Below are 18,665 nucleotides of genomic sequence, written 5' to 3'. Positions count from 1 at the left end.
CCAGGGCCCTGGGCGCAGAGGCATATGAGATTCAAATCCTGCCTTTCATGGGCCCATAGCCCAGAGGGAGCCAGTCACAGAGAGAGGCACAGAGGGCCCCCAGGACCACTGAGGGGCCACTAAGGGGTTTCAGACCAGCCCCCTGGTCTTCCCTCCCTCCTTCCCTTCTCTGACAGCCTTCTATGTGGGGAGACAGGTCTGCAGAGGTGATCCTAATTGCTGATTTCTCTGCCTCCTCACCCAAGTCTCTAGGAGACGAGGCAGCCCCAGGAACCTCTTCCACAGGACTCCCAGCTCCTGGGTTGTGGGCAGCGGGGAGGGGAGAGCACTGAGCTGCAGGGGCTGAGACTGGGCAGGACAACAGGCCTGCATGGCCCTTCTCCAGTGTTAGTGACCCAGCCACTCTGGTAAAGCAGGGCAGAACTCAGCCAGAACTGGCCCCGGGGATGCCTGACTGGCAGCTGCACCAGCCCAGCTCCTGGCCATCGTCAGGGGCTGCTCAGTTGTGGGAGAAGGCCAGAGGAGAGGGGCTGTGACCTTTCCACTCCCACCAGGGGTCCGTCTCCTCAGGCCTTTGGAGAAAGAGAGGAGCGATGCTGCCTGGGTCCCTGCTCAGGACTAAGGCCTTATCTGGCTCTCACCTGTTCCACAGCACTAAAGTGTGCCCTGATCCCCAGCCCTGGGCTGGTGGCTGCCAGAAACTGCCAGCGCTGATAGGAGCCAACAGCCTGATCCCTGCAGGCTGGGATGGCCGGTCACCACCTGTTAGGTCTTGGGGGCTTCCTGGGTGCCCACTCCCCACCTGCACTGCCATCGTGGCCAGACCCCAGCCTCTCCCGAGTCCACCCTCACTGGCTGGTCTGGATACCCTCCAAGACCCAGGAGACTCACCTAGCTCCAGGTTGGTCCCCACATCATGGCCCAGCCCTGGGCTGTATGCCACTGGGTTCTGGGGCCTCCCACTCACTGGGATAAAAAGGCTGCGTGCTCCGTGAGCTCTGGTTCTAGGCTATGGTCTTTCCTCGGCTCTTCCTCAGCTCTGTTGAACTAAGTTCCCTCTGAAAGGTCACCACCTGCCTCAGCTGAACATAGCAGGAAGGTGGACGTGTTAGGAGAGAGAGAGACAGCTGGGCTGGAGTGGACAGGCCGGGCCCTCTGTGTCCACAGCCCAGCAGGTTTGCCCACCTCAGCGCTCCCATCCAGCCCAGGGCTGCAGGCAGCCATGTAGGAGGTTCCCAGACATGCTCCCTTCAGGGAGTCCCTTCACACTGCCTTTCTAGCAACTTGGTTCTCCAGCTTTTCAGAGACAGGGCATTTTCCCTTTCCATTTTATCTGTAAAAATAGGAACTGGTTGGGTAGATGGCAAGACCAACCCCCTAAGGAAGGACAACAGCATTACCTCGATTGTTCAGAAACACAGATGGGTGAGGTGTGAATGCTGACAATGGTAAGGGTGAGGACTTAACCTTTTTTTTTTTTTTTTTTAATTTCAAAAATTTCAGACAGGCAAAAACAAATCACAGTACTTTAGAGAAGGTGTAGGATGGCCACGTTATTACCCGTATTATAAAACAAGGATGGAAGAAAGGTAACAGAATAGAGACAGGGAAGGAGCCAATTATTTGGAATTTAGACCTGAGCTTATTCAATGACCAGATCACACATTCCTAGCCTGTCAGAGTTGCACAGGACCTTACAGATCATTTCATTCATTCATTCATTTGTTCACCTGTTCATTCAATAAGGATTACTGGGCCAGAAACTAAGTATATAATGAGAAAAACAAACAAATAAAACAACAACAACAACCAAAACCAGGGTGATTTTTTGGAGTCATCAACTGAGTTGAGAAAACCCCTTTGTAGATGAAGAAACTGAGACTCGGGGCATTAAGGTATTTCTCTCAACCACACCACCCAGCTCCAGAGCTGAGCCTGGAAGTCAAGGCCTTGACCCAGTCCAGCCCTCTCTCTCCCACATCATGCCGCCTGCTCCTCAGAGAGTCTCCTTACCCCAGTCAGGTCCATCCCCGCCCGGGGGGGAAGCTGTCAAAGGGACAGCACACTGGGGGAGTAGCTGACCAGCCTGAGAACTGGCTGATTTCAACACACTTTTAGAGCTAATGGTTGACACGACTGTGAAGACCAATGGTCTCCAAGCCCTTTTGATCATGTCCCCCATCAGAAAAACAATTTTAAACACGAACATATACAAAACAAGGAAATTTTTAAAAGGACGGTAAGAGATGAAATAATATTATTTTTACCTCATAATGTGGCAGACAAAGATCTCTTATTTTGGGTTAAAGTATTACTCCAATATGCTTCGCATTATTATATTTGCTTTGACTTATATTTTCTTTGGCATAATCATTTTCAGGCCACTTGTCTATTTTGTAGGGCCAAATTCATCAAGATGCAATAATACAAGTGAGTTAAGTTAGTAAAAACTCGATGATGTAAATTTAACCTGGCAACTGGAAATGGCAATATGTTGCCATAAACTGAAAGCAAAGAATGGGTGAGGATGCCCGGCCAGAAAAGAGGTAACCTAGCAGGCCCAAGACCTGCTGGCAAGGTTCGTTTAAGCTGGTGTCTGAGAACTTGCATTTGGGGAGGGTTCCCACCATTCCCTCAATGATAAGAGTGACTCTGTGCCTGAAGGGTTTGTGCAAACAGCGTGATTTATGCCGCACACCTGCTTTCCTTCTGAGAGCCTGGAATTTTGGTATGTGCTCAGTAGAGGGTACCCAGGTGACCGGACCCCAGTAAAAACCCTGGGGGCTGAGTGTCCAGTGAGCTTCCCTGGTACACATATCATGTGTTGTCACAAGTCATTGCTGGGGTATTAAGTGCACCCTGTGTGACTCCACTGGGAGAGGCTCTGGGAAGCTTGCACCTGATTCCCTGTGACTTCACCCTGTGTGCCTTTTCACTTTGCTGATTTTGCTTTATGTTCTTTCTCTGTAATTAATCATTGCTGTGAGTACAATTCTATACTGAGTCCTCCTAGAGAATCACTGAACGGGGTGTTGTCCTGGGGATCCTGGACACAATGCCCTGTGGCTGGCTGGTGTCACAGACTGACCAACCACTCCGTTCTCAGGAGAGTTCCTGCATGAGACCACCAGACACACCCACTGGGCCAGGGCCCCGGGGTCAGTCCGAGTATTAAATATTAGTAAATCTTAATTTCTTTCATTTTTTTTTTTACATAAAAAAGTAAACAAAGGCTGTAATATATTCTTCCACAAGATGATCCCAGTGGGTTCACATCCCATTTGGAGACAGCTCTTCAGACAATGATGAAACAACACTAGAAGAAATACTCTGGAAAGCAGGACAGTGGGACCGCGACCAGCAGAGCCACCTACCCCCGGCTGCCTCTGCTCAGGGTCATCCCTGTGCAAAAGGAGGTGTTATTTCTCCCTCCACTCCTCCACCATCGTCTTTTTTTGTTTGTTTTTTTGAATTTATTTTATTTATTTTATTTTTGGCTGCATTGGGTCTTCGTTGCTGCACGCAGGCTTTCTCTAATTGCGATGAGCGGGGGCTACTCTTCGTTGAGGTGCACGGGCTTCTCATTGCGGTGGCTTCTCTTGTTGCAGAGCACAGGCTTTAGGCACGCGGGCTTCAGTAGTTGTGGCACGCGGGCTCAGTAGTTGTGGCTTGCGGGCTCCAGAGCGCAGGCTCAGTAGTTGTGGTGCACTGGCTTAGCTGCTCCGCGGCATGTGGGATCTTCCTGGACCAGGGCTCGAACCCGTGTCCCCTGCATTGGCAGGCGGATTCTTAACCACTGCGCCACCAGGGAAGTCCCACCATTGTTTTAAGATGGAAATGGACCCTGGGGTTCAGTCCTGGACCCTCTTTGTCCTAAAAGGGCTCTCCCTGGGTTATCACTCCCACTCTCAGGCTTCAACCATTTTCCTCGTGCTGACAATTCCTTTATCTCTTTCCCTGTTCCTATTTCTCTTCTGAGCTCCAGACCTGCATATGCCACTGTCACTGGAGACCTAGTTGACACTTAGGTGTCCCACAAAACCTTCACACTCCAGAGCCAGAGCTGAGCCCATCAGCCCTTCCGCTGAGTAGCTCCATTTCCTCCCGACTCAGGGATGGTGCCATTATCCACCTGTCACCCAAGTTAGGGACCTGGAAGTCCCCCAGGAATCCTCCCCTACCCTCACTCTCATATTCAGTCCCCAGGCCCATCTCCTTCTGCTGAACCACCCCCAGACCCGTTCTCTGCCCTTCCCACGCCCTGAGAGGTGGGGCCCCATGCCTGCACCTCCCAGGTTCCCGTGCCCTCTGGCTTCTGGCTGGATGGAGGGCACCATCAGGAGATCGGAGGGGTCAGGAGAGAGAAGACGGAGTATGTGCTCCCTGCAGCCACTGCTTCTGTGCTGTCTCTGGCTGTAGCTGGGCTCCTCACGTGGCTCTGGCCCTCTCTGGGCTCAGGAAGAGGCCTAGGAGTGGTGAGGGCTTCCTGCGGTTGCCTCAACACCTGTATTTTCTTCCTTAACCCCACCTACATCTCTGTAGGTGGTCCCTTCACTGGAGTCTCTCCATGTGAAGCACCGGGGTGGGCTCTGTTTGCTGCCAGGGCTATGCCTGATGACCATCTTACTCCCGCATCTCTTGTTAGTACACCCCTCCTCTCTGTTCCTGTGATGTCATCCAGATTAGTCATTACGAGCAGGGACTCTGGAGCCAGACTGACAGGAGTTCAAGTCCTGGCTTTGTCACTATCTACGTGAACCTGGGCAGGTCACGTAACCTCCTTGAGCCTCAGTTTCCTCATCTGTGAAATGGGGGTAACTAATGCCTCTGACTTCGTGGAGTGGTTGTGTGGATGAGATGAAAGAAGGTATGTAAAGGGCTGAGGTTCTTAATCAATATCTGATTTTTGTCCACGAGTTCCTTATCACTGCTCACTGGACCACTGCAGGAGCCTCCAGCTGGTCTCCCGCCTCTCCCCTCACCTGCTGCTCATCCATCAAACACCTCCAAGAGGGACTGTTCTCCAGTGCAAATCTAAGCAAGTCTCCTTGAGCTTAAACCCTTTACTGCCCCATTGAGCCTGCAGGTTAAACTCCAGATTCTTGGCAGGGTGTGGCACCCACCACCCACACCTCTCCAGCCACTGCCCACATAGCATTTCACACCCAAGCATTTCCACGCTGCTTAAACGTCCCCACACATCACACTGGCTCACGCTGCAGGCCTGGCACTGGCTATTTCCTCCACTCATAATGCCATCCTCTCTCTAAGCTCTTCACAGATTCTCATTTGTCCTCCAAAATCCAGATTCGTGGGCCACCTCCTCTGAGAAGCCCCTCCCAGAGCTTGCAAGGAGGTCACAGCTGCCTCCTCCCTGAGATTTCTGTCCTCATGCATGTTTCTGCTGTGCTGGTCATGCATGTTTCTGAGATGATGTCCACTTGATTACCTGCCTGCCTCTCCCACGAGATGGTGCAGGGCCTACACTGCCCACCTTTAAATCTCTGGATCCAGCACTAAGGGGGTGATTGGGCTGGGTGGGACCACTTAGATGGTAATGAGATCTTTGTCACCAAAAATGTGCAAGCTGAGCTTGAGCAAGCACATGAAAGGAAGACTGCAGACAGAACTGGAGAACTGGACGGCAAAAGAGGCTGAGCTTATGGCCTCAGTGGTCCCTTCCTCGCAATGGAATATGCTGTCCGGGAGGTAGTGAGCTCCCCATCACTCCATGGATTCAAGCAGAGCTTGGAGGACGCCATATCACGGTGCTATAGGGGCACTTCCTGCGCTGAGGGAAGTTTCATTTGATGACGTCCCAAGTATCTCCCTTCTGGGTGGCTCTATGATGCCAAATAAACTAGAAGGTTCTGCAGGGTTCAAATGATTCTGTTTTCTCTAATGATTACATCACCTCTAATACAAGTCTCTACCGATTCATCAACATAAGACAAACAGCTACTTCACTCTCTCTCCCAAAGTCTTAAACACATTTATTCTAATGTTAATGTCTTTCCTTTTATCTCCTTAGCCATAAAGCCCCCAGCCCCCTCTGCACACAACCTGACATGCAACCATGGGGAAGAGGAATTTTAGGCAGGCAATGCCCATCTCAGTCTCAACTACGAAAAAGGAAAAAGCAATTAGAGCACATCTCCAGATGGAAGGAAAATCTACACCCGGAACAATTCTGCTTAGCTGCTCATTCAATTGATTTTTGGGAAGGCCTGCTTGCCAGAGTGAAGGGCTTTCACGGTTCTTTTGGGGACCAGCAGGAAGAGGAACACACAGCCTCTCTTGCAGGTCTGCTCTGATGATGACTGGGTTGGAGGAAGCCTTGTCGGCTGGCTGGATATTGGGGGGTGAGCCGTTTTCCTGCTGTCCAGAAAGGTTCGAAAAAGGGCCTTTTGTTTCATTCTGACTGTTCACCCCAGATGATCAATAGTGAGAAGGCAGGCAAGGGAGACCCAGACTATCTAAAAGCAAGCCCCAGACCTCCGTTACCCTGAGGCGTTACAGTCTGGAGCTGAAAGGTGAGACTTCAGCCTGGGATCTCCAGGGCCTGCCTGTCTTTCTGGAGGGAGAGGTGGTGAAGAGATTTGGAGTGTTTCCCAAGGCAATATGCCTCTGAAGAGCGTGCTCTAGAAACAGCTCCAGAAGACTCTGTCTTACCCAGGGTCCTTTAAGTAAGATCTGCATAGAAAATGCCTTCTAGAGTTTAGAGTACAGCAAAGACTTTCTGGGGGAACAATTCAAGGGCCCACAGGAGATTCTGGGCACAAACAAGGGTACTTTGGGACCCAAGTTAGGGCCAATGGGGCATCTTAGGAGATCTGGGGCAAGTCAGAGGAAGCCGCTCACTCTAGGAGGAGGAGTTTCCAACAGGTACCCCCTCGAGGCCCTTTTTGAAAGGCCCCCACCTCCTTAAGACCCTATCAGCTGAAGAACTCGACTCAGAGAGCAGATCGCAGGCTGTATTCAGTTCCTGCCCACTCCTGATGCCAACACCCTTGTGCAGTGCACAAAATGCATAACCGTACTTGGTGGCCTTGGCTCAGGCAATGGAACAGGGAGGAGGCCCTTCTTCCCCTTCCCCACACAACCCTCGCAGGTACATCAATGACTGGAGGTTAGGGAGCTTTCTGGAAGCACAGCATTCTCGAGATGGGCAGTGGTAGCAGGGGGTGTGGGTGTGTGCTGGGGAGGGGGCTGATGTGCACCTCCATGCAGCTCTGTGGACTGAAGGTGTGGATGAGTGGGTGTGGAGGCAGGAGAGGAAGTGAGGTAGGAGGTGTGTAGGCCTCAGGCTGAGCAGCTGCAACTGGTCTCCTGCTGATACTTCAAGATAAGAGACCAGCTGGAGCACTGGGCCCGGATTAGGTGAAAGGCAAAGTGACCACAACTTCTTCATTCTTGTGGTCAATAGGATTTCCCAGTCTGACACATGCACAGAAGGGGTCCTCAGTCTAGGGGAGGGACAAAAGGAGGGAGGAAGTGCCGGCCCGTAATATGTCCTGCCAACCTCCCAGAAACCTTTGTGCTGGAATCCATCTTGGCTGAGAGATGTATGGGCACACCAGGAAGGACCCAGTGTCAGATCAAATATGGGCACAAGCGAGATGACTGGCCAGAGACAACTGGAAAACTGCCCCCATATAAGCAACCTAAGCCGCCCCTATTGTGTACAACACACTCCAAGTTCGCCTGTGTGCTCTTCCACACGTACTTTGCTTCTAATAAACACTGTGTCTATTTCACAATCTTGGTCTCTTTGCTGAATTCTTTCTTCAAAGAAGACAAGGACTGAGGTCCTTCTTCCAGCCATTCCACCACTGGAATCAGAAGGAGGGATGGATGTGCCACTGAGACTGCAGCTGCTAGGAACTTTGTGAGCAAATAGGAGGCATCTTTCAGGACTTCCATTAATAACTGCAGCTCCTTCTGAGGGGTCTCCTATTCTAAGCCTTCCCTGATTGGTCCCTCCACTCCCTCCCCTAGGCCTGTCTCCATCAGAGCATACAACACACCGAATGGGAGTTATTTGTTTAACTACATCTTCCCATCTTCCTATCTACGCTGCTAACTCCCCGAGGGCAGTGATCTGTGTCCAGCTCTGTGCCTGCAGAGCCTCACACATAGTAGGTACCTGGGAAATGTTACCACATGAATGAATTATAAGACAAGGGCTGGGGCTTGCAGTAATCCACATGAGGGTGTGTGGGATGGGGGGACATCATCTGTACATTTGCTGGAGGGTCTGGGGCGCCCCTGGCACCCTCCTCAGCCCCCTCCTCTGCAAGCCAGAGGTCTAGGGAGCCCTTCACAACTGAAGACCCTTGATGGCTAAGAACAAAGGAGATGGGGGTGGTGAGGCTGCGGCCTGTACAGGACCCTAATTGGCCCAAACAGGACTTGCCAGCACCAGTTCCTTCAGCCACATCCCTAAGTGGATCTAAATTTGTCAGGAAAGGTCACCATCAAACCCTGTGGGCATCCCCTGGCCCCGCTTTCCGGCTACCTTCTGAAATCACAAAGCACTTTACCATATGGCCAGCCACAGCAACATGGGATCACATGCTGAAATAGCCCCCAAACCACATTTTGATATCAGATTATCTCTCAACTGTCTTAAAAAGAAAAAAATTTGCCAAGCAAAAAAATATCACAGGCATTTATGGCCTTTTACTCGAAAACATCACTAATTCCTACCACTCTTGAACTTACTGGGAGGCCAGTTGGGTGTTCCCAGGTAGCCTTTGCCTTTTGAGTCAGAGTTATAAAATCCTAGCATCTCTGGGAGGGCTGGAAGAGGACGTCGTGCTTCCAAATCCAGTATCCGGACCCCCACTATTCCATCCTTTCCCAGCTGCTGCCTATCCAGAGCTCATTTATATACCTCTTGTGAGCAGGGTGGATGGCTGAGAGCATGCTTCAGGATCCAGAACCCAGCACTCCATCCTGTGATGGGATGGCCCTGCTTCCTGAGATTCCAGGGTGGAGGGCTAGGATTGCCTTTCCTTCTCCAGCTGATTCTCATGGGACAGGGTTTCTGGTGCTTCCATTTCCTTATATCATCAGTCTCCAAGAGACAAACTCAAAAATAAGCATGGGTTCTAATCTTGACCTCACTACTCTAAGTGTGGTCTGTGGACGCAGCATCAGCATCACCTTGGAGCTTGTTAGAGCTGCGGCACCTCCGGCCACCCCAGACCTACTGAGCTGAAATCTGCATTCACCAAGATCTCCAGGTGATTCACGTGTCCTTTGAGCAGCACTGTCTGTGTGGGCAGAAGTCAGGGCGGTGGTTACTCTTGGGAGGGGGGTGCAGATAGTAACTGGAAGGGGGTAGGAAGGGCTTCTGGGATGCTGGTAATGGCCTGTTTCTTGATCTGGATTCACAGCTGAATCCAGTTTATGAAAATTCATTGAGCTATACGCTTATGAAATGTGTATGTGTATATGTACTCTAATAAAAGGTAAAAAAATAAATAAAGGAGTCAGGAATCTCAGCAAGTGGAGGCAGCTGGGAGATAAAGCTGAGCCACGCTCCTCGGTGCTGCCATCAGAGCAGCCCTGGGCTGAACTGGCTTCTCCTAGCTCTCACATCAGATTCCAGCGACTGGGGACTCATGTCCAAGAGATCCCACCTGCGTCATTCTTACCTCCCTCGCAGCCTGCCCTGAGGCCCCTTTCAGCACTCAAGGTGGCTGAGGTACAGCAGCTTGGCTTTGACTTAGGCCCTGAGTCTGTCCCCGACCCAGATCTAGCAAAGCAAGGACATGTAAAGCTGGAAGTTGCCATGGACATACCTACACGCAATCAACCAGCATCAACCCCAGTTTTCCAGCCTCTTCTTCATGCCAAGTTTGCTCTGCTTTATTAGTATCTCTCTTAGCTGTGTCCAGAGGTGAACACAGTTATTCAGACATAGTCCCATCATTCACTCATTCATTCATTCATTCATAATGATAATGGCTAGCATTTACTGAATCTTGTTATGTGGCAGGCACTAAGTGCTTTACATGCACTATCTCATTTAACCCTCACAATCCTATGAGTATGCCCATTTTACAGAGGAGTAAACTAAAGCTCAGAGATGTTAAGTAACTTCAAGTCACACAGCAGGGAAGTAGTGTAGCTAAGGATATGAATGCAAGCATTCTGGCTGAAATTCTCTTATATGCCAGGCACTATGATATACTTTGGGGATGTATCAAAAATGAATGAATAAATATACTAAAACGACTGAATTATACACCTTAACAGGGTGAATTTTATGGTATGTGAATTACAGTAGGTCTCCGTTTCTGTGGGTTCCACATCTACGGATTCAACCAACGGGGAGGAAATTGAAAATATTTTTTAAAAAATTCTAGAAAGTTCCAAAAACCAAAACTTGAATTTGCCACACCAGCAACTATTTACATAGCATTTACATTGGATTTACAACTATTTACATAGTATTTGCATTGTATGAGGTATTATAAGTAATCTAGAGATGATTTAAAGTATATGGGAGGATTGCTTATAACCTATGCAAATATTACATCATTTTATATAAGGCACTTGGACATCCTCAGATTTTGGTATCTGCGGGGTTTCCTGGAACCAATCCTCTGCGGATACCAAGAGACGACTGTATATTCCAATTTTAAAAAATCAGAACAGACAAAAATTTTGGTTGAGATAAATATTGCCCACATTCCTAAGAATTAATTAGTTGACCTGTTTTTCCCGGTATAAACCAGCTAACAAAAAATCAAAATATTTCTTTAAAAAATGAATGAAATGTCTCAGACATCTTTGTAGTCCGACAGAGCTAGTTCCATACTTTGGTCCTGCCACCTAGCCACGTATGACAGAGTTTCGGTTTTCTCTCCTGTGAAGCGGGGACAGTGAACCCTGCCTTGTCAGGTGGTTATGGGGATTTGAAGGAAAGGCTGCACCTGGCGGCTGGCCCAAGGTAAATCACAGCAGAGAACACTGAATTTTACGAGGGCACAGGCTTGGGGAGCTCACACGGCACTGCTGACCATCTCCACGCCCAGGAATGCCCTGAACACCCCTAGAGCTGTTGAGACCTGCACTGGATCAAAGGCCCACCTGGGTCTTCTCGTCCTCACTGCAGAGTCCCTTCTTACCCCTCCACGCTCATGCGGGGGTTTCTGCCTAGGATTCCACAAGGAAGGCAAGCACCTTTTCTCTGCCCCACCCACCTCACTCCCTCTCTGGGCTGCCAGGGGCTGGGATTCCTGAGCTGCGTAAGCAAGTGTGAGGGCCCTCCCATCCCCCTGGCACGGGGGCTCTGGCCCACGCCCAGCACTGTCCTCATAGGCAGCTTCGTGCCCACAGGGGCCATGTTGCTATGGTGATTCCACTACCCACTCAGTGTCCAGGGAGACAGCATGGTGTAGCTGCGAGCTGTTTGCATGACTCGCTGGAACTAGGCTGGGAAGATGCCAGAAAGGGTCAGAGGGAGCGGGGGATGGGAACTGAGTGTGACTGCTTCCCTAGCTCTGTGTGTGTATGTGAGTGTGTGTACACGTGCTCACACATGTGCCGACCCCGCTGTCCGAGTTTTAACGGCCCTTCTGAGCAGAGGCACAGCCCCTAGAGAGGCATAATCCCGTGATCGTCACAGGTTTCTTCCTGAGGTGGTGTTTACTGTTTATCACTGTGTTTAGTTTCTATATTGAACACTAAAAGGGAAAAAAGTGGCATTCATATGGCAGCAGAACAGACTAAACTGTGACTTCTCTTGCTCCACATCTGAAGCTGGCTTCGTGATCCACCTTGTCCCTTGTCCTGTAAGATTTCCTACAGAAACAGTGTAGGACACCAGGAGATTATACCGTGACAGGGAGAAAGTTGCCCACTGCCCCCTTACTTGCCTTATGCTCCAGGCGGCTCCTCTGAATTGTCTCATTTAGCCCACACCACAGTCCTGCATAGGGATTTGTTGTGCTCATTTCACAGACGACAAAACTGAGGCCCAGAGAGGCTAAGTCACCTCCACAGTCCGGAGGTAGTATGTGTAGGGGGCAAGAGTCAAACCCAGGCTGCTGAAGACCTGTGCTCACCGCACTGGTAGCAGTTTACTGGGGGCCTCCTAGGCCCAGAAAGAACACAATCCAAGGCACCAAGTGAAACAAAGGAGCCAACCCCTCTGGAATAGCAGGTGGAGGACTACCCAAATTGCACCCATTGGGGCTGGCACTTAGGCTCTAAATTTAAGAGCTTTTGGTTCCCCTTCCTGAGCACTATTGGGGATGATTAAATAAGTGACCCCGGTCTTAGCCACGCACACATTTGTGCTGACCCAATTCGATCCACACTAGTTAATCTATGCCTTTTCCCCACAGTCACGAATGTGGGCTTCCCCTTGCAGAGCCTCTGAAACAGCCCCGACTGCAAATAAATGAATCCTCAGGGTTGGGAGAACCAGGCCCTAACATCTTCAGAGCCCTCATGTTTCAGCTCATGCTGATTTGTAAAGCGCTTTATGATTTATTCATACCGCCTTGCCAGGCTTCTCAGGACAACCTTCCCCTCACGCAAATGAGCGCGACTCCCAGAACAGAATGTCAGGCTTCATTAAGAGAAAACACCCGGGTGTGGGGATGTCCTCGTTTGGGCTCCCTAGCCTGCGTCACCCAGTGTCTGTAGGATTCGGGGCAAACTCCAGGAAGCACCTGTGCTCTGATGGCCTTTGGCTCATGAGCAGGGTGAGATGGCAGGAACTCCCTTCTGGGAGGGAGAGACTCTCCAAGGGCTGGGCCTCATGTCTCTGCACTCAAGACTGGACCTTGGGCCAGTGGATGCATTCCCAGGTGGCAGGAGCCGGCGACAAAGAGCCGGGAGGGACCCGAGTGGAGCTCTGCCCCCGTGATTCTCTGCCAGGAGATCAAGGTGGGCCCCTCAGCTCTCGGGGAGCCACCAAGAGATCAGAGCGCCATGTAAATGAGAAGTCACCAAACTGGCCCCTGGAACCATTTTCATTATTGCCGTTGTCATGGTCTCCTCAAACTTGGGGAGGGCGTCCCCAGGGACAGAGGGAAGAAGGAAACCCCTCGCTTAGCTTCTTCAGGGTGCCTTGGGAGCAGCCCCTCCCTCGGGCCACACTACTGTCCAGGAAAGCTGACCACAGACACACATGGCGCCCATGAGCTCACAAGGCCCCACCGGGCACAGAAGTCATGCTGATGCAGAACTGAAGGGGACCTCATGCGCTTCACACCGTCTCTAGTGAGCAAGACACAAGCTGCGGTCACCATCCTTGTGCCAGAGGGTCACACTTTTGAGGGCACCAACTGCTAACCCACACCCACAGGGACTTTTGAGCGGCTCAGCTTCTTCGGAAGCTGACTCCAGCACTCTGATGCCAGGCACGCGGGGGACTTGTGACTCGACTTCACCTCCTTAACCCCCAGAAGGGCAGAGTGAAACGGGGCAGAATTAAAAACTCTGAGTAGGAAGCTTGAACCAGGTGAGCTCTGGAGCACGTGGGGCCTGACTGCCCTCCAGGTCCACCCCAGAGAGGAAGGATGCCTGAGCACCCCAGGGACCCCCTGGGGTATTGGGGACTTGACCATGCACTTCTCAAGTGGAACCTTTCAAACAAAGTACGTGTTCTGGGGACATCTCATTTGCTTGACAATTCATGCTAAAGCTGGCTATTAACAAGAGTCAGTCCGATGTCATCATCTGCAGGAATCAGGGGAGCATCACCACATGCTCCAGGGACTTCCCTCCAGTCCACGGGCTGTCCCAGAGTCTGGGGATCTGTCAACTACAAATTGGCACTTGCCATCTACCTCTACAAGGATTAAATCATGTGCTGCTGCAGCTGCTGACTTTCAATACCCCCTGAAAGGAGTTCAGGGTGGAGAGCAGGAATGAGGCACTCTGTGCTCTGGGAAAAACTGGCAGAACAGGTCTTCAGATAGTTAGATATTTTTAGGAGCCAATTTTATGAGTCCAATTCTTGTATCTCCTCATATCTAGAAAAGCACTAAAATCCTTCATGGTGACGTCTGCTCCTCGTGACTAGCAGTAACCTTCTGCAAAAAATCTGTGCTTGGTTGCATGTACTCCCCCCCTTCACCAAAATCACATATATACTGACCTTCCCCGCTGCCTCTTTGGAGCAGTTTCTCAGAGCTATCTGAGATGCTGTCTCCCGGGCTACAGTCCTCATTTTGTCCCAAATAAAACTTAACTCACGAGTCTCACGTTGCGCATTTTTTTTAAGTTGACAGACCCGATGCAGTCCTGAAAGTCCAAGGTGTGGGTGGTGACCTGCAGCACATTTAAGGGGTCCTCCACTTGTTTAATCCTCGCTGCCAACCTTTACTTTACGATCGTCCAATAGTGGGCGACACTGAGACTATAGAGCAGCAAACATAATCTAAAAGAGACTGCTTTCCAAAAAAGGGCCTACGTTGCTCTTAACACCTTAATAGAAAACAGCAATAACAAAAGAGTTGCTTTTGGATTAATCTGGTCAACACTGATCCTTTGACCATCCCTTCTAGCTCTGGTCCTCCAGGCGGGGAATTGGATGAATTACTGCATGTCTAACCCAGTTTTGAGAGATCACAGTAAAGTCCAGAAATAAATCCCAACTGGCCATCCTCATCCTAAAAAGTAAGCCAATGATACTTTCAACTGAGTTCTACACAATTGCTAACTGCTAACGTACAAACACCTTAAAAAGAAAAACAACTAATAACAACAATAACTAGGCAATGACATTTTTAAACATGTTAATTAATTTTCAAAATAACATTGCTAAAATATAGTAAATAAATTACACTGTTTTGGGCTTCCTTAAATATATGCATTCTCAATGGGGGTGATATAGTTCCCAAGGGAGACAACACTGGTTCTTGAATGTGAAAAAATATTACTCTTTTATATAGAAACTATAGGTATATATACAGTACATAAACAGAAATACAGTATATCTTTGGTATTGAAATTTCAAGAAGGGATAATTAGAAAAAAAAAGCCTAAAAAGGCTCCTTACAGGGGCAATTAGCAAAAAAAGGGTTGAGAAACACTGCTGTTAAATAGCGAATAAGGAGCACGATCTTTTCTGTACAACTCAAAGTCATCCATACAAACATCTCTCCTTATATTCTGTGATGGCTGTCAAGGTTGATGGGCAGACTTGTTCCTTCTTACACAGCCCTGACTCTGACCCCAGGCACAGTACCTGGGTGGGCATTTTTTTCCCTTGCTTTTCTAGGTTATTCAATCATTCTCAGTGGGCTGTCTTCTAGCAACAGCCTGTTAAATCCACGATCTTAATTTTACAGGCAATACTTAAGTCCATTCTGGTCTGAAAGCTATACCACGCTGCCCTGTTGAACTGTTTGAATGGCTGAACAAGTTGTCTGCTGCCTGTTCATGTATTTTCACACAGTTCTGGGTTTGTATCTATGTTTTTGGTGATTGTGGTCACCAAGAAAACCTTATATCACAAACCACTGGAATGTGCAGAATGACTTACGGTGCAAAGGGTTTCGAAGGTCTTTTCAGAGACAAAGGACCCATCCAGGCCAAAGAGAAAGATGGATGCATAGGAAAGCATTCCTCCGAGGATGATAAGGTTGTTCATATACGGACTTGACATCTTTATCAGCCTGACAAAAGAAAGAGATACTATAGTTAGCAGAACTGTTAATTTAGCTACTCCTGCAGCAAATATTTTCTGAATGTGTATCTTGTCACCAAGGCTAGAGAGGGAGAGAAAAATGGAAACCCTGGTTTCCTTCACTGCCCCCTCCCCAAGACTGTGCTGCCTCTGACGAGCTGTTTCCCCCTCACTATATGACCATGATGCTATCGATTTCTAGTTGTTGATTTTCCTGTCTTCTCAGTCAAGTTCACCTATCACTTCTCTGGGGACAGCTTGTATTGCCGGCTTCTTCAACCATTAATTTTTAGTTTACACAAAGATGTTAAGTCAACAGTTTTTTTTTGGCTGGGGCTGGGAAGACAGCCAAATCTAGAGAATTCTAATCTAAGTTCAGCAACGTTCCACAGTGATGGGAGAGATGGCCATACCACACCTTCCCGTGCTGAGTGGATCAGGTCTAGGAGAGACCGTACAGGTGAGAATTCAGGGCTGCTCGGAATTGTGGTTCTCAGGTGGTAAGCGAGCATCCACTTTGGCTGCCTGAAGCTCACACTGTCCTGAGCACGAAGAGGGCCACACGCATGGTACCTCCCGGTACCAGGTGATGGAGGTGGACAATGGAGTCCCCACCCCCATCCTCCCCCTGTCTTCACCAGGCTGTGTTAAACCATCAGCCAGCTGCAATTTACTCTCAGGTGTGTCTGGCTCCCCCAGCACAATCTGTTCAGAATGTCTTGGGTTTTCAGGTGTCCCCATGGTCCAGGTGCTCTTTTGCAGATTGTAATTATGGTCAGTTGTTCCCTGAGCATTTTCTTTTGCATTCTGCAGTTCTATTAATCCTTCCACATTTAAAAATTCAGTGTCAAAGTAGTAGAGAGATAAAAAGCCGGCTGTAAATTGTGGACCCCTCATGGGCTTTTGAATTGGAAGCCCTGAGTCCAGCAAGTGCCCCTGCAACCTCACGAGGTGCACCCTTGGCAAGTCAATTAGCCGACTGAGTTTCCTCGCCTATAAAAGCACATATACCACTGCCTAGGACACATGTGAAGCTGAGAGGGGACTGGGTTCCTGAAGGTCCTTTTGCAAACCATGAACCGCTAAGGACCCTTCATTCTTATTACCATAGGAAGCAAGGAGGGGAGAGGCCAGGAACTGAGGCAGGCTTCCTGGATGGGGTAGACCTTAAAGGATGAGTAGCATTAAGGAAGATAGAAGAGAGGGGGATTTGAAACCACAGTGACATTTATTTTCTATCTCTTTGTAGATTTTTTAAATCTGCAAAGCCAGTCAAAAAATTCACACAGGGACTTCCCTGGTGGCGCAGTGGTTAAGAATCCGCCTGCCAATGCAGGGGACAAGGGTTCGAGCCCTGGTCCAGGAAGATCTCATGTGCCTCGGAGCAACTAGGCCCGTGCACCACAGCTGCTGCGCCTGTGCTCTGGAGCCCGCGAGCCACAACTACTGAGCCTGCGTCTGCAGCTACTGAGGCCCGCGTGCCTGGAGCCTATGCTCCGCAACAAAGGGAGGCCACTGCAGTGAGAAATCCACGCGCTGCAGCCAAGGAGCGGCCCCCGCTCACCACAACCAGAGAAAGCCCGCACACAGCAACGAACACCCAGCACAGCCAAAAATAAATAAATAAATAAATAAATAAATAAATAAATTTATTGGAAAAAAAAATTCACACGGAAGCCAGCCTTTTGGAAAGAGTAATGGTAATTCCCCCCCAGGAGGCCAAGAGGGGGTAGTTAGGAATTAAAGGAGTACAGTCTTAACGACAGGGACAACTTGCTGTTATGACAAAAACTACTGCAGCTTGCAGGAAGGGAATCTAACATTAAGAGCTGACCATGTGCCCAGGGCCTTGTGCCAAGTGCTAACGTGCATGGTCATCATTTAAGGTTTGTACGGAGTAGATGAGAGTTGCTTCAATTTTTTTTTTTGAGGCAATATATGTGTTATCGGTGATAAATAAAACAACAGGTGAATACAACTTTTTGTTCTTCAGGAAACAGGTTTGACCTAAGCAGCTGCTACCAAAAACAAGAACAAAAAGAAAACAAACCCCAAAATGACAACAAAAGTTCTAGAGCCGCCAAGTTCCTCCTTGGCAAGCAGGGAAAGATAAATACCTCTTCTCTTAGGATTGCCCTTGTCCCTGCAGCCCAGGAGGTTGCCCTGTGTGTCTTCTGGGCAGTACAGTAGAGCTGCGCCACCTGTGGGGGGCACCAAGGCTGTGCCCCCGAGAAGGCCCACACTCTGAGCCCTGCTCAGCCACTCCCACAACAAGGCAGGGAGCAGGGTTCAGGAATTTGCTATGGAAACCAAAGAAGCTGGCTGTGCTCAGCAAACACCACCGCCTGGGGAAGTGGCCCATACTACCCATGGCTGGCCAGAATAACTCGGAAAGCGAGTTGCTCTCCTCCGGAGATGGAAGGGCACGCGTGGGGGAAAAGGAATCAAGGCCAGAAACCCAGGTGATAGGCTCTGCTACACGCAGCAGTGCGGGCCCGGACAGGGCCTTCCAGCCCTCTGACATCGAGCCAGCGCTCTCATGTGCAATTGAGGTTGTTATTCGAGGGTCAACCGAGATGATGAAGGAGGCGCTTCCTGGGCTGTGATATGCTGTATGGATGGGAAGTGCCCTTACTGAACTCAGTGATCTCCCTCTGGCAGTGCTTCCTGAAGATGCTGGTGGGTGGGGCAAAGATGTTTGGGGAATTCTGCTTCTATACTTCTCCTCCTGGACCACCACACAGTGCACATGCATGGCCAAAATTCCAAGAAGACCTGTGGACTTGGACCCTTCAATTTTGTTTAAGTCAGACTTCCTGTGCAAGCAGCACTCCTGCCTCTCTCTCTGTGTGTGTGTGTGTGTGTGTGTGTGTGTATGCGCGCTCACGCACACACACACTCACATGAAACATCTAATGACATCCCAGTGACTAAGCGGCACACTTTGGAAAACTGCCCTAATAACTTCTGTGGCCCTGGAAAACGTATTATGTGATGCTCCTACACT

General features: G+C 49.6%; 1 protein-coding gene across 1 annotated transcript in view; it reads right to left on the bottom strand.

Moving 5' to 3' along the window:
- The window catches only part of GABBR2 (gamma-aminobutyric acid type B receptor subunit 2), a 360,010-nt gene that overhangs the window by 61,624 nt on the left and 279,721 nt on the right, over positions 1–18,665 (bottom strand). The window contains exon 11 of the mRNA XM_061201103.1: positions 15,515–15,647. Within this exon, the coding sequence (XP_061057086.1) occupies positions 15,515–15,647 (133 nt within the window). The remainder of the gene's footprint in view (positions 1–15,514; positions 15,648–18,665) is intronic.

This window comes from Eubalaena glacialis, chromosome 9 (assembly GCF_028564815.1).
Source record: "Eubalaena glacialis isolate mEubGla1 chromosome 9, mEubGla1.1.hap2.+ XY, whole genome shotgun sequence".
NCBI lineage: Eukaryota > Metazoa > Chordata > Mammalia > Artiodactyla > Balaenidae > Eubalaena > Eubalaena glacialis.
The sequence above is the reverse complement of the archived record's forward strand: the minus strand, read 5'-3'. Positions and strand labels throughout refer to the sequence as shown.